Source organism: Lepisosteus platostomus, chromosome 12, assembly GCF_059453375.1.
Source record: "Lepisosteus platostomus isolate fLepPlt1 chromosome 12, fLepPlt1.hap1, whole genome shotgun sequence".
In the NCBI taxonomy this organism is placed as follows: Eukaryota; Metazoa; Chordata; class Actinopteri; order Semionotiformes; family Lepisosteidae; genus Lepisosteus; species Lepisosteus platostomus.
The window spans coordinates 17,919,560-17,935,176 of record NC_142622.1 but is presented as its reverse complement, the minus strand read 5'-3'; the positions used below and the strand labels follow the sequence as shown (position 1 = coordinate 17,935,176).

General features: G+C 35.9%; 1 protein-coding gene across 2 annotated transcripts in view; it reads right to left on the bottom strand.

Annotated features, from left to right (window-relative positions):
• The window catches only part of nedd9 (neural precursor cell expressed, developmentally down-regulated 9), a 59,077-nt gene extending 55,540 nt beyond the window's left edge, over window positions 1-3,537 (bottom strand). The window contains exon 1 of one of the 2 annotated variants that reach the window (XM_088601259.1): window positions 3,333-3,537. Coding sequence is in view for 1 of the 2 variants with exons in the window: in XM_088601260.1 (XP_088457386.1) it covers window positions 3,333-3,350 (18 nt within the window). In the remaining variant the exon portion in view is untranslated. The remainder of the gene's footprint in view (window positions 1-3,332) is intronic. The other variant, XM_088601260.1, reaches the window with a different exon arrangement.
• Between the last annotated feature and the right edge of the window lie 12,080 nt (window positions 3,538-15,617).

Genomic DNA, 15,617 nt, shown 5'->3' with positions numbered 1-15,617 from the left:
AAAACCATAAGCAATCCCCAAACAGTGTGAGACAGCTTGAAAAATGTGCCGAAGCAAATGGGCAAAATTTGCACCAAGGTAGAAAATCAGCAAAAAAAGAGTTCATGGGTCTGAATACTTACAATATGTAATCAACATATTATTTTTTTTCTCTTTAACTCTTGCTGACACTCAATGTAATTTATCTTATACTTAGAAGTATAGAAGGAGCATTAAAGTTTTAAATCATATGATTCATACTAAATCCTTATTAAAAACCTATGTATGGACCATTTTGCAATTTCAGGAAAAGGGACACCATAGGATGGTGTCTGGATAGAAAATATAGACAAAATATTAAATAATAATCAAATGGGAAGAAGGGTGGAAAGCACACAAGGCACTCTAGAGGCCCAAGTTTCACTGGCTAGGCTTCAACTACAGTATATACTGTAGGTTTTTCTTGGTTTACTGTACAACAGTGACCATACACAGCTGCATCACTCCTCCTGTCTAACTGATTTTATCGTGGAGGAGACAAGTATAGAAATTAAAATAATAAATGGCAATTCCAAGTGTAAAGAAAAACAAGATTTTGGCACATGCAAAGTTCAAATGCAAGGTTTTATTTAATATCACATGTAAAACATGTTTAACTATATGCAAATCCTTGACTGCTTGATAGTCTTTTATGTAAATCTATTGCTCCTGCAAGCACCATTCTCTATTTGTGTTACTATCTGTGTGCTTATCAGTAGATCAAGCAATTATCAGGCACCCTAGCAGTGACGGGATCACCAGAATTTCAAAAAAGATGTTTAAATCCAGATTTGTCACAGTAGGTCATTATTGTACATTTTGATAGCCTTGCGTATTTGAGTATTTATGTTTATAGCACTCATTCCTACTGTATCTAAAACTGCCCCAATATTTTGCATGTTTGAAAAATATTTATTTTCGTTTTAGCAATGCTGTCTACCTCACAACTTATTTTTGGGTGGGAAAAGTGTCATGGTGCACAACACAGTCCAGCACTTAGATTTCTTCCATGTATTGCAGTCATGGAACCCTGCCAGAATACGCCAAAGTTGACAAATGCAATTTGATTAAACGGAGGTTCGTTTTCAAAGCACCTATCGTATTGAACTCATCCTTCTTTTCGTCCCAAAGAAAACCTCTTCTGGTTATCTTGGCACATGTAATGCTGTTAAAAAGTGCATCAAGTCTTGCACTGCTTGTTTTAAAAGGGTCAGATGACATTGTTTAATTGGGCTTAACCGCTGACTAATAAACCATTTCTTTGTTTCTGTTTTATCCTGCAGTGTCTTCAGCTTCTCTCGCAGTGATCCCTGTCCCCTAGAGGAAAGCTTTATCTAGTGAGACAATATTGCCTCAGAGGCCCCCTTCAGACTGCTGGCTGTTCTTTCCAGCAGTGAATAAGGACAATGAAATCTAATACCCATGCCCAGTAAATATTTTTTCTTTTCCTTTTACCTCTCACCTACAGTCTTTATTACCTCTGGAATGAATTTCTGCCTTTTCAGTATACACTGCCGCAAACACACTATTATGTAAATGTATAGAGCACTGTGCAAAAGTAGTGTGTAAACACAATCAAAAATTCATCAACGCACCCAGTGATATTTTCTACTATTAGAACAACTTTGAGTCTTAGGAATACACCGTTTACAGTTTAGGTGAGAAGAAACAAAGCTTCTCATTTAACAATTTCGAACTCTCATTGTCCAGAAACATAATCATAGCAACTCATGGTACCTTATACACGTGTAGGCAGTATAAAGTGCTGTAGAAGCTCATCCAGAACGTCACAATCAAAGTTCATTGATTCATCATTGGCTCCTTAGGATTAATATCAATTTGATACTTTCCTACATGCCTTAAAGTTCTGTTCTTATTGTACTTCTTTTGTATTTCTTCATAATCCCCTCAGTGATCAGACAAATCGAATAAAAATGTGTTAAGACATGTCTTGTCAAAGGCTTCTGTATATTTCCTCTTAACATATGGACTATGCAATAATTAAGTTTTAAAGGCTACTTTTGTGAATCTGTTTCATTTGGCAGAGCTTCTTTCAAGAATGTCTGCTGAGTCTCGACTTTCTCTTTGCTGGAAATAGCTGGCATTGTACTGTGATTTGAAATAAATATTTCAGTAATTGTTTGCATTATCCACCAAAAGGCTACAGAAAGGTATGTTGTTGTGACTATTATGTTTATCACACTTTTTTTTTAACAATGTCAGATCTATATCTTCCTATTCCTCTCATTTATTTTTCCTGGATCTCCAGTTTGTCTTCAGGTTAGAGTTTTTTTTCCTGTGAAATAAGAGAAATCCCTATTTTTTCTGAGTGAACTGTTGAGGACATACAGTACATGTATAACAAAATTGTCTGCAAATTAACTTAAGACCAAAACACAAAGTCCTCACCTATTTTTTATAAACCCTTCATGTTGCATTTATAATTTGTGATGGATCCCCAAGGCCATGGAGATGAAGTTGTATGTGATCTGAACGAATGTTCCAGTGTGTAGCGGTCCATGTATAGGAAGATATTTTGTAGTTTGCTGTATGCAATGCCTACTCAGCTTTTTAAGATGTGATTTTGTCTAAAAGAGAAACACACATTAAGGTAACTGGGGTTACATTTAAAGAACTGCATACTTAGTAGGAGGTTTTTAAAGTTTCTATCCTGGAAAGAATAGGGAAACATTATTAAACAAAGTTTTTTTTTTAATCATGATAAAGCTTGCTTTAGCCATGCCATGAATATTGTTTGCTCTTTTTAAAATTTGAATTGTCAGGAAGCATAGGCCTGTATGACTCAGTGTGAAAATGTAAATATGAAACCATTGCACACGCCTACAGTAAGAATTCTAACATCTAAATGTTTGTAGTTACTATTTTATTGTTACTTAGTATGTTATTTCTGACATAGTTGACATAGTAATCACTTTTCATTCTTTCATTTGAGATCAATGTAAAAGCAATCATCCCTGTAGTGTTACTCCTGTGAACAAGAGACTTCATGGTTGGACTGACTCTCAAGTGGGTTTCTCCAGACAGGGAATGCTGCTACAGTATGTTAAAGAAATGTGATTTTACCTGCTTACAGTTTACCCAATAATAGCAAATCCCTAATGGTTCTTCATGTTTCTAGCATAATCAAATGCCCTGTTGATCTACTGAGAGTCCTTGACAAGTTCATTTGATACTAGAGCGGTCCTGTTTGGTTCTGTGGGACAGCAATACAGAACAGACTGGCTGGCTTTATATTTATTCTTTTGTACTTCTGACAAATGAATCTTCATTAACAAGCATTAACAAGCACTTACTTCCTTCTCTTTTAGCATTCCATACCCTCACATCCTTGAAGATTGTTTTTCTCCACAGATCCCAATTAACCATTAAAGATATTTCATGTGTCTTTGCAGTTCTGACTGGTTGCTGTATACCTGTGAGCTAGCAGAGACCAGCGAAGAGTTGGAACCAGTAGTTCAATGTTGTGTCCATTTCTGCTACTCCTTAACTGTCACTACGAAAAGAAAGCAAACTGCTCACCCAGAAAGACCGCAAAACAGGAAATAATCTGATAACAGACACTTTCTGAACATTCTGGCAAGAGGGGTGTTTGTTGTTGAAGCTCTAGATATTTTTTCCTGTTTTTTGTTAAAACATGTCTCCTATTTATGCTGAGTAACAAACCTACAGAAATGAGGTTAAAAAGTAGGAAAAAGACAGCCAGGCTATAAGCATTTAACGTAGTCACATGTACAAGTATTAGCAATATTGAATTGAAGACATGTGATATGGGGCTCACTTAAAAAATTATAAACAGAAAATATCCAAACATATCAATGTGATCATTTCAAACTGTTAGGAGATGATGCATCAAACTATTAATTTTGCCATGATGCACATATATATCATACACAAATAGCCAGGGCATTTCTCAAAAGGAATTGGGGTGTAACCCTGGTTTCCTGGCCAGATTTACCAGTCATGACCTCTTAATTCTCATATTTAAATTGGCTTCATTACTTCATTATAGTGAGCGTACTGACGCACTTTGGCTGCTGTTACATCATCCCATTGGGTGCTGCACATTGGTGGTTATGGAGGGGCGTTCCCTTTTGCCGTAAAGAACTTTGAGTGGAGTGTCCAGAAAAGCACTATATAAGTGTAAGGATGATTTATTTTAGTTACAAGGACAATTTGACAAGCCTGGGTTATACAGTGACTTTTACTTTGGTTATATTTGTTTATTACCAGCAGATACCAATTTAAAAAAGATGTGAATATCAATTTGTTTACAAAATAAGACTGGGTTAGACATATGCTGGCATATGACATATTCATCTGGTTCCTTTATTCACTTATATGGCTTTAACACTACGATTTAAGTTCAGTTTTCTGTCTGTGACAGGTTAAAGGCTGTATACAGTACACTGCACAGATGACCAAGGAAAAGATGTTCAGCAAGACAGAAAACACAAAATACATGTGACTGTTTGCTTTAGAAGACAATTATCAACTGACTTCTTGTTAATTCAATTTTTATGCTTATTTTTAACACTTCTGTACCCAATATTGAGTGCTTATTGTTTAGGCATAAGCTTTAAAGAGCAAAGTTTGAAAATTGAATTATTTTGTGGGGAAAATGTTTTTAGGATTTTGAACTAAAGACATCACTTTGTTGAGAGGGAAGAGAATAGAGACTGGGGTTTCTGAATCTCCTTGTAATTTGCCATGGGTAGAGCCTCTTAGAGACAATGAATGTTAAAATACCAGGAACCCAACCTACAGTACGTGTTGTTCAATACAATGGGTACTTCAGACTTGCCTGGCTTTCTGGTTAACAAATGGTGCTTTTGTCGACAGCCAAGGACTTTCCTGTTGGCTCGCAAAGCTTACAATGTGCACTTAACCAGGTGCTTATTATTCTCTATGTTTATTCAAGGCTTTTCTGCGGTGGTGGTGTGGTGGAGCATTTGTTCCTCATTGTACTCTACACAGCTGTGTTACCCAGCCTGAGAAACACTATAGAGCACCTACAGATGAATAGGTGGGATTACGATGCAGGATACCATGCAATTACAGGCTGAGCTTCAGAAAGGAGCTAATTAGGAAACTAATGATGGAACAGGAAACTATAGGATAGGTCTTGTGGCAACCTGGTAAAAACTGCCCGTACTGTATATCCCAACTGAGTTGTCAGTAACAGCAAGTGATGGTAGCTAGATGTACTGAGTCACATTCATCAACTCATACAGTTTGATAACAATACCTCAGTCTTATTTTAATGCTTTCTTCAATTCCCAGCTGTGAAAAGAGACATTCTTCTCAATACTTTCTCAATGTGCTGGAGGTCATTTCCCCACAGTTCCACATTAGACAAGAGCTGCAGTTTCCCAAGGTGTCAGTATGACAAGATGAAAGGATAGGTTCAGGTTTCAAATTGAGTCAGATAATTGATGAATTTAATAAGCATTGTATTAATATGTGTTTACTCATCATGGGTGTGCTCATTTGGCAATTACATTTAAAAAAACTATACAAGAAAAGGTTTTGTTCTGAAAACTTTCATTATCAAACCTCCATCAGACACACAGCAGGACTTTCACCTTCTCAACTAACATTTATGATGTTTACAGAATTCTATAAAAACTTCAAAACTTTCTGGTAGAATGATAACTACTGTATGTGGTTGTCTGGTAGATCTCTTCTCCCAGTTGGTTCTGTGGACTCTTAAATACATAAGGATAATGAAAGCTTTGAATGAATGACCTTTTCAAAATGAATTTCAGTTGATTTAATGTTTTTGACTCACAGTTGGAGTTATTTTAGGGAATTTTAAAAATGCTGCACCCCCTGTCCTGTGTCCTTTTAAGTGACACAGTTTCCCATAGAGTGAACCAAGTCTGACATAGTCTGACATAGATTTCAAAAGAGTTGAGTGTACTTCATGAGTCAGATCAAAACATAATGGTTACTTACACACAATACAAGCTACCTCAACTTTCAAAGCCACTGTCATTGCCGAGAACAGAGACAGAGAAAAAAGAAAACAAAGATATCAATTTCATTTTGTGACAGGTATGCTTGAAAGCCTTCTGTTCCCTGTAAAAGCAGCTCCTGATACAAAATTGTTTCACTCAAAATGTTTTTTTTTTACTGTTTAATGACGTATGGTCTAATTACTATTCATACAACCCAAGGCCATAAAAAGTTCAGTTGTCTAAATGGTGCTGAATGTCTTCTTAATACATATGAAAACAAAAAGTCAGATGCAAGACATGGTATCCTAGTAAAAAACGATTTATCAGTTGAAATTGATCACAGCTGCATCAACGTTAAGACCATTCATTCAAGGCTCAGGTGAAAGCTGTTAATACCTGCACTATTTGCTGTCACTGTAATTAACAGTTTAAAGTATTACTGCATGAAAAATACCATTTACTGCGTTTAGTCAAATTGTTAGCCAGACTTTAACCTTTACAAACCATCACAATGTTAAAACATTTAAAAATAATGTTCACATTTTGATTCCATGGCTTTCACAGCATATCTAAATGTGAAAATCCTAGTAGAAAAATTCTTCATGCCAATACCTGTATAAAGACATGCAAACTAAGAGTGTTCCAATTTTAACTTGTGCATGTACTGTAATATGTATCCACTTTTGGATTGAAATCTGGCAATTGACTTGATAGTCTAAAGTTTTCGATGTTTTTCCCTGATGAAAACCTTTATAATACTAAAGAAGTATTATAAAGCCTCACACCTGAAGCCTCACACCTGAAGAAGGCTCCACGGCCGAAACGTTGTGTTCTCTTTCTTCTTTTTTTCAGCATGGAATAAACCTACTGTATTACAGTACTTGTTTCTTTGCAGCCTACGCATGCTGACGCAGCTACCCACCTGAACTACTACAAACTAAGAGTATAATACTTCTTTAGTATTATAAAGGTTTTCATCAGGGAAAAACATCGAAAGCTTTAGACTGTCACATCAATTGTCAGATTTCAATCCAAAAGTGTATACATATTACATGCACAAGTTAAAATTGGAACACTCCAAGAGTACGCAACTCTTGACTGCAGCAAAGCATCCCAAATGGTTGCATAACGAGTTTGGTGAGTGCAATGGACTTCATGCATTTATTCCCGGAAAGGGATACGCAACTAAATTAAAAAAAAAATTACAATATGAAATTTATTTAAAGTTTCCAAGTACTTAAAATCACTCAAATCTCTGAGTTAAGCATAAGGTACAGTATATTCTAACATGGTCAAATGTATGTATTGAATAACCCAAATAATAAATTCTAATGTAGATGTTTTCTTAAAGGAACTATTATTAAGCAACAAAACCAAGCTCGTTGTTGTGGATTTACACCAGATCCTGTAAAACTGGAAGTTGTGATCCCAGTTCAGCCCTTTTTAACAATGGAATCCATCTAGCGTGGCAAACATTTAGTTTTCAGCAGTGGAAATCGCAAGAGGTCAAATCCTATCCACAAAGTTCCTCAAGAAATGACTCTTCATTCTCAGATCCTAAACACAATACGGAAGTGATGCTGTGATTGTGTACTTTAATGAGTATGAATTTCCAGATTTAGAATTCAGTCTGTATAAATGAAGATATGGACAAAACCATTTTTTAAAGTAGCATCAATGCCATTTTCAATAAATGCCTTGTTTTTATGCATTTTAGCATTTGAATATGGAATGAAATGGCTAAATAATCTTATTTGTTAAACCAACTAAAAAAAAGTGACTGCAGGAGTGTCTAAGAATGGAAGGAAATACTGGTAACATTTGTTTTTAAATTAATATTTTATGTTTACTAACTTTGTGCATAGCTGTGCAATACAAAAAACAACAATTTAGGATTGACAGACGTTAGCTGACGGTTTAAAAAATGTGTGTCTGTGTAGCTTCGAACTGGACATCTCCCCACTCCTTCGAAATCTGAGCTTAGACATGTAACTGAAAGCGTTCTGTGAAATTTACACCTCACTGTAGAATGCAGCCTTTGAACAATCTGAGCAAACAACTATTTCAGCTCCACTTAATTTCCCACTCAAGCCCTTGGGACCTGCTTACCAGTTATACTCATCCTGTCACTCCCATGTACTTTACCAGTAATTTATTGCTTAGTATAGCTTCATTTGGTGGTGTTCCCATTGCCAGCACTTAGTCCTCAATGTCTGCATCATGTAACCTGTTTTCCTTTATTGTGAGAGTGCTCTCTTTGCAGCTCTTTTAGAAATAGGTTAATGCACAGATATAAATACTCATTTGTAAACTTGAAGGTTTTCTAACAAAAATCATCAACAGTGATTTAAAAAAGGTTTTACATCATAAATGCCAAAATGCCAAAAAAAACTTTACTTAGCTATAGATATTGACTTGACTATTTAAAAACTTTTAATTCAGTTACAAAGTTTTTTTTTTGCTTTCTTTATATACCTGTACTTCATCGCTGATAGTGTGGATTACAATACTATCTGTCTTTTGTACTCAAAGATGATTTTCTTCTATGGACATTGCTGAATGTAGCTGCTCTGGAATCAATCTAGAGAAAAGATTCTGTACATACTGACGTGGGAATGTCCTACACTGATGAACTTTTTAATCCCTGAACAGAGAAGACTTTGAGGTGATCTGATTCACGTATTATGAAACTAGAGAGGCATTGACAAAGTCACCACAGTGGCTGACACACACAATATAGAAATACAAATTAACCCCAAAATTATGTCTTTGGGAAGTGGGAGAGAACTGAAGTAACCAGAGAAAACTCATGCAGACTCAGTGAGAATGTGTCTAATCTCCAGTCCAGAATTTAATATAGGACCCAAGAGTTGTGACACTAGCACCAACTGGCACAATACTTAATTGGGAACATGCTCCTTTTTAATTCATATTGACAGGAAATGACAAATGCATACAAAAATGTCGGTATGCAGACATAGCGTATTAATATCACATGACGTCTTTATATGAATTGATAGTAACAATATGGTAATAGCAAATCAAATGCTCAGATGTGTTTCTTTTAAACATTGAGGCATTGGTGATATTGCTAATATGTTAGAACATTTAACATAGCATGTAGCTGACATTATTTTTAATTGATTTATTGATATTTGGGACTTATTTTGCTTGGAGAGATTTATGAAGCACTGTTGGTCCATTCTTGATTTCACAAGTGTTTTACAAAGACTAACAGTTCAACACAAGGGCTGGGTAAAAGGAAATCCTGTTGCTGAATTAGAGTTCCTTTCAAACAAAAACCTTTTGGAAAGGGTTTGGTTGTGAGAGTTTCAGGGTCTGCAATAGGTTTCCCACCACATCTTTGCCCAGTTGGAAGTTTCAGATAGCCATGAAGTATAACTGGGAATTTCTAATTCTATCCATTTGAGAGAAAACAAATGTAATCTTTTGTCAAGTTACTGATTGCGTAGTAGCAGTTAGCTTAAGAAGTTGCATCCCTTATCTGAGATCCTTACAAGGAGTGGGGTCTCCATTTGTAAGCCTTAGATTTCTTTCCCAATCACAACTTTTACTTACTCATAAGAACACTAATTACTCATTACTCATAATTTAAATCTTCTGTAACGAAACCCGTGGAATTCAATACAATAACTCTCATGTGACCAACAATGCTTCTGAAATGTTCTGTGAAAGGAAAGAAAAAAACATTTTTATTTAAAAGCTACTGTATGTGTGTAAAGAATGTTTTAGATATTGCAACTTGAAGTCCATCTCGCAAAAAATATTCTCCTTCAGAATAGATACAGTATACCCCCAAAAAACACTGTATAACAATCAAATTGAATGGATTCAATCAAACATTTTCAGCAGAGGTACTGTAGATTAAAAATACACACATACAAATACAAAAATGCAAAACAAAAAATTATAAGTTAGGTTTTCAGTATGAAACATGGCATACTATGAAAACATTCCAAAGCTATAATGAGGTATCATCTCTCTGAGCTCCAGCTGGTGAATCTTGTCTGGTCACTCTTGTGTCATGTAGACAGCATTAGGGAGCTACAGTAGTCCCACAGATGTTCTATCGGATTCACGTCAGGAGAAAAAAGCTGGCTATGGTAAAACCTAAACATTTTTTCTTCAAGTCATGCCACTGTAATCCTACCACTGTGTGGTCTTGCATTGTCATGCTGAAAAATCAACATTTCTGGAATGGCTTGACAGAAAAAGCTGTTGGCTTAGGACTTACTACTAATCAGTAAGATTTCTTTCAATCTTTCAATCTGTAGCAAAAGTACCCAAAACATTTTTAAAGTGACTTAATGAGATTCCTACACACAACATTACAGTACACTTTCATCCCACCCCCAAGGGTTAGCTTAAGCTACAAACCTGTCAATAAAGCTCTCACCATGATGTCTCTACACTCGTTGTCTTCCATCAGGTCTGTCATGGCACAGTGACCTTCATCTGTGAAAAAAAAATTACACCTTTATCTCTGCTGCCACAAGTTCTCTGGCCAACGGAAGATGGTGATATTGTTTCTCAGCTGTCACATGAGAGAGAGTCCTCAGAATATGGAGATGATTTCTATGATGCATGCTGGAGCTATTCTGCTGATGCAATAGTTATTTCTTCCTGGGCTTTCTGTTGTTGTTGCCACTGCTGACTGGAAATGATTACACAGATGCTTCAGATGTACAATATGTGACACTTCTGGACTGGTATGTTGGCTCTTGGTCTTCTAAGACATGACCTGTCCCTCACAGAGATAGTTCCCTTGTTACTCTTGAATAGTCAGCCAAATTCTGTTGCAAAACAATTCTATACCCCAGATCTTTAAATGCCAGACCTACAGTACGTCTATCACACTAGTATAAAATACCAGATATAAATTACTTAAACAGGTCAGAGTTGCATCTTTTGCTTTTCTTGAACTAATCGTTTCTTCATAGATCACTGAGTCAGCATGTTTAAGCCCAATGGTTTTGTGTTTGCTTCCTGATTTTTTTATATCAATGGTCCTTCTATTCAAAAACAAAAAGCAATTTGAGAAGTAACGTGCTCTTATTAAGGTGCATTTGGTACTTGTGTAAAAGATGTTATTTTAGGGCAATATCGCAAATTGCTTCTACAAATTAAAAGTGACTGCATCTTTTGCAGTATCTAATTTATTGTCAGTGCAAGAACTGTACAAAATACACATCCCTCTATAGTGACCCACGGCAGTAACAGTAAGGAAAGGAAGCTCATATAACAAGAAACAGAAGTTGTCTGAGCTCACAGTTAATCCATCAAAACAGTCAGAAGAGCCCACCTAGGTACTTTATTCACTCAGCTTCTGGGGAGATTGTTTAAAGAGGATATTGGCCATGAGTAACAAATTGTAGCACAGTAGGAGATAAAACGTCCTTCAGGGTCTGCCTGTATGCCTGGCTAGAAGAGACTGTTTTACTTAAAGTGATTTCTCAGACTACCTACTGTGTCTGAATCCTCTCAGTGACACAGAGGAAGGTGTGTAAGAGAGTCTGTGAATATACCAATGAACTATGGTGTAATACAAATAAAACCAACACTAGGGTATCACTAGTTCATCATTGGCAGCAGTTAATCCAGCAGAAGACAGAAGAAGGCAAAGTTCTCTAAAAAGATTTAATGATTAAAGGAACACCATGAAACTGTGCTCACTGCCTCACCTCCATTTGAATTTAAATCCTAGCTATAATTAAAATATACTGTTTGTGTTTTTTTCTTGGGATCAATGTCAATCCATCTGACAAGATGTCCTTGATGATTTGTAGTGTCACTTTCAATGCTGTTATGTGCAATTCTAATCACAGGTGTCAAAGGATTTTAGGTTTTAAATGGGAAGTGTTTAATCAGCTGAGTTTAGCCATTTCAACATCTCAGAAATTCTTGGTGGGCTTAATTGCATGTATAAATTTCACAATGTTTAAAAATTTAGCTTCAGGCTGAGAAATAATAATAATAATGTTTCTTTATTAGCCCTACACAATTTCTTGCATTAGGAATGCATCTTTTCACATACCCCAGCTTTTCTCTATGGAGACACAGACACAGAGACAGGGAGAGAAGCTTGGGGTCAGAGCGCAGGGTCTGCCATTGTACGGCGCCCCTGGAGCAGTTAGGGTTAAGGGCCTTGCTCAGGGGCCCAACGGAGTAGGATTCCTCTGCCGGCCGCGGGATTTGAACCGGCAACCTTCCGGTCACAGGCGCAGAGCCTTAACCACAGAGCCACCGCTCCATAAACAGTGTCCTGGTGTTCTTAGACTTTTGAAACCAAAGATAATTATCTTCTCCTGTCTCTTACAACATACAAACTAATTTAACGTGTTTGTAAAGTTTCAACAAGAACAATGGAAATGGTGTCCTTTATTTAAGATAACAATGACTGTTTAGATTCACAATATCTGTATATTTTAAAGACACAATGGGGAGGCACAGTAACATATTGTAGTCTTACAGCACTGGGGGCCTAGGTTCAATTCTGGACCTGTTGTGCTATTTTTATGTAGTTTGTATGCTCCCTGTGCTCACAAAGGTTTCCTCTGGATGTTCTGGTGTACCCCACCTTGTACCCATTGCTTGCCAGGATAGGCTGTTAGACAATAAATGGACAAAAAGACACAATCAAAAATTTTACCTTTCCCCAAAAAGTAGGAGACATTTTCAAGAAACATGATATGCTCCTTGGGTACAGTAAGAATACTGAAAATTGTATGACACAGAATATCCTCCTGTCATAAGTTGATGAGCTGACTTTTGAATTGTCCCTCTGACCAGTTAATTAGTGGAGATAAACTTATGTCCTGGGGTTTTGGAATTAATCATTTGCTTAAATTTGCACTTAATGTTTTCAAGACTTCACTCATTATATACAGTACCATGCAACTCCGAGACTAGTGGTCCAGCACCAAGGCTAGATTTTTATAGCCAACGTACGTTTGTTATACGTATCTAGAAATAAATCTATTCTTATAGGAAAATTAACATTTTGATCAAAGTTTGCAGTACAATTTCAGCAAAATGTGGTTTCTTGGTATCTATTTGAATTCTTGGAAATTTTTTACAATGATTTCTGTAATTGATAAACACACAAATAGGTCTACAAGAGCTGAAAAGGTATGAAAAGAGGTGCCACATTTTTTTTTGAGAAATGTTATAGTATTTTGTAAACTCATTGAGCAGATTGCCTGCTTTCTGTGTTATACAGTAGTTCGATATTGTATAGCTGTGAGACTAATAGATGATAGTTACTGTTGATACTGTTGTTACTGATGATAGTTTCTAGATGATAGATGATACATACTCCCTCTGGTAAGCATTATAGGAGCATAAAGGCACAATCTTCCAGATTCAGAGACAGTTTCTTCCCACAAGCTGATTACTGAACTCTACCTCTACCACATACTCACACTGATGGGTTTTTTTTGTATGTTATTGAAGTTGTTGCTGCTGTTCTGTGTTTATGTTTTTTTGGTGATTCTTTTAATGTTTTTGTATTGGAGCACACATGCAAATAAGTATTTCATTGCATATGACAAACAATCTGAACTGAACTTAATAATACTTCTGGAAATCACAGACAGATTCTCACAATTCCTGCTTATACAGTGTTCTATATAAAATATTAATTTTCCCTCAGATCACTTCAGTATTTGCTATTCTGTACTGTATGTGTTGGAATTGTTCTTAGAGGTTCTTCTTCATCACCTTGTGTGATATTCTGAGACCAAATTGAGCTGATGAACCAAACATGAACATGAGCCTTAACATGTTCACACACTTTCACACCTCTAAGTCAACAACAAACCTTCCACATTGAATTGCAGGGCAAATGTTTGCTTTATTTAAGCAATAGTAATTACAGTACACCTAGCAAGGAGCTACTCTGAATAAACAATTAATTTAACTTAGGAGGCAGAATGTGTGTTTTAGTTTGACACCCAGGGTGAACTAAATGATTCCCTGCCACTAATGAGAAAACCCAAAATTGAACCAAGGTTTAAAATGGAAATGCTTCCAAAGATATTATAGCCTCAAAATCAAAAGCTCTTAAAAATCTATAATAAATTTAGATGCTAGTCAGAATCATGATAACTCCATAATTCATACATACTGTAGATCACATTCTTACAGATAGTAAAGCAACATACAGTACTGTATTTGTATGAACACATACTGTATATACAATTGGTACATTTATATAGAAGATGTGCCTTTATATATAAATTCAATTTCTTTTTTTGGTCTTTTTTTGTTAATTTAAAGGTGAAAACATGAAATAGCTAGTAGGTGAAAATCACACTCTTCTATAAGCAGTATCAGTTGTAAACTGATATTTTGGCAGTATTTATACAATATATTTTTAGTTTATTTATTGCAAATATCCAGAATTGCTCTACCTTCAAGTTCTGAACAAAATAAGACTGTATTTTAAATTCTGTTTTTCTCTTCTGTCTCGACCGCACCATCCAAAAAGTGATGATGGTTTAAAATGTTCCATTTTAAGTATATTAACAATGAACAAAAGAATTTCGGTAATGTTCTACTGAAATGTGCTCTAATGTCTTTCTAAGAAAGATGAGCTTTTCTGATCAGTAACTATAAACACCCAAAATGTTTTTATTTTTTATGTAGCCCCAATGCAAATACTGTGAATTAGCTAAGGTTAACATTGTCAAAGGAATTACTGGGTGGTACAGTATTTAAAAGATTTAGATTCCATTTTGTAGTCCTAATTTCCTCCTGTGTCTTTGTCATGTCACTCATTGTCTGCAAATGCAAAATTACCAGATTACATCACCTCAAAGTTGCAGGAGAACACCCTAAAGTACCAGCTGCAAATGTGATACTCAGATTTTTTCTCCCTTCCTTGAACAGAACTTAAAATAAATAGCCAAAACAATGACAAAGAGACACGGAGATTTCATTGCCCAGAAAACGCTAAGGATCTATAAATACATCTGTTTGCATGTGTGTACCACTGTCCGTTGTGTTATTACCCATAAAACAATGCATCCTTTAGTCTCTGGGCAGTATTCTTGTGGTGGCTTAAGGGCTCCTCAGATGAGATAACTATCTCCTGGGTGACTGAAAACAGCCAAATACCAAGTTGTTTATTCTAACAAGGAAAACACTGGCTCCAGGGTCCTTCCTCACTCTAGAATCAGGTAAAAAGCAATGTACTTTTTTAAACATTTCTCTGGCTATTGATTAGAAGTTGTTTAGAATTGTTGTTGCTTCATTTTCCAGCTGCAAGCACTTTAACAAAATGAAAATGAAAAGTTTCTTAAGAGAATGAACGGTATTTCTTATGCAACACTGCAAAAAAGATTACAGCACATACAAACTTTAAGAGAAGACAGACTAAACTGAAATGGACCTTCCAGTCTCTTTGTATTGACTGTGGATCATAATACCTACTGTATAATGTCTTCTTTTATTGCATCTTAATAAATTGCAATTCTAATTCTGTAATGATGAGATTTATAAAACTCTTCTGACAGAAGGCCTCCATTTCACAGGGCAGCTTTAACGTGGTCACCATTATCCTCCCTCCAGCCTCAGCTAGTTTCTACTGCTTCACAAAAT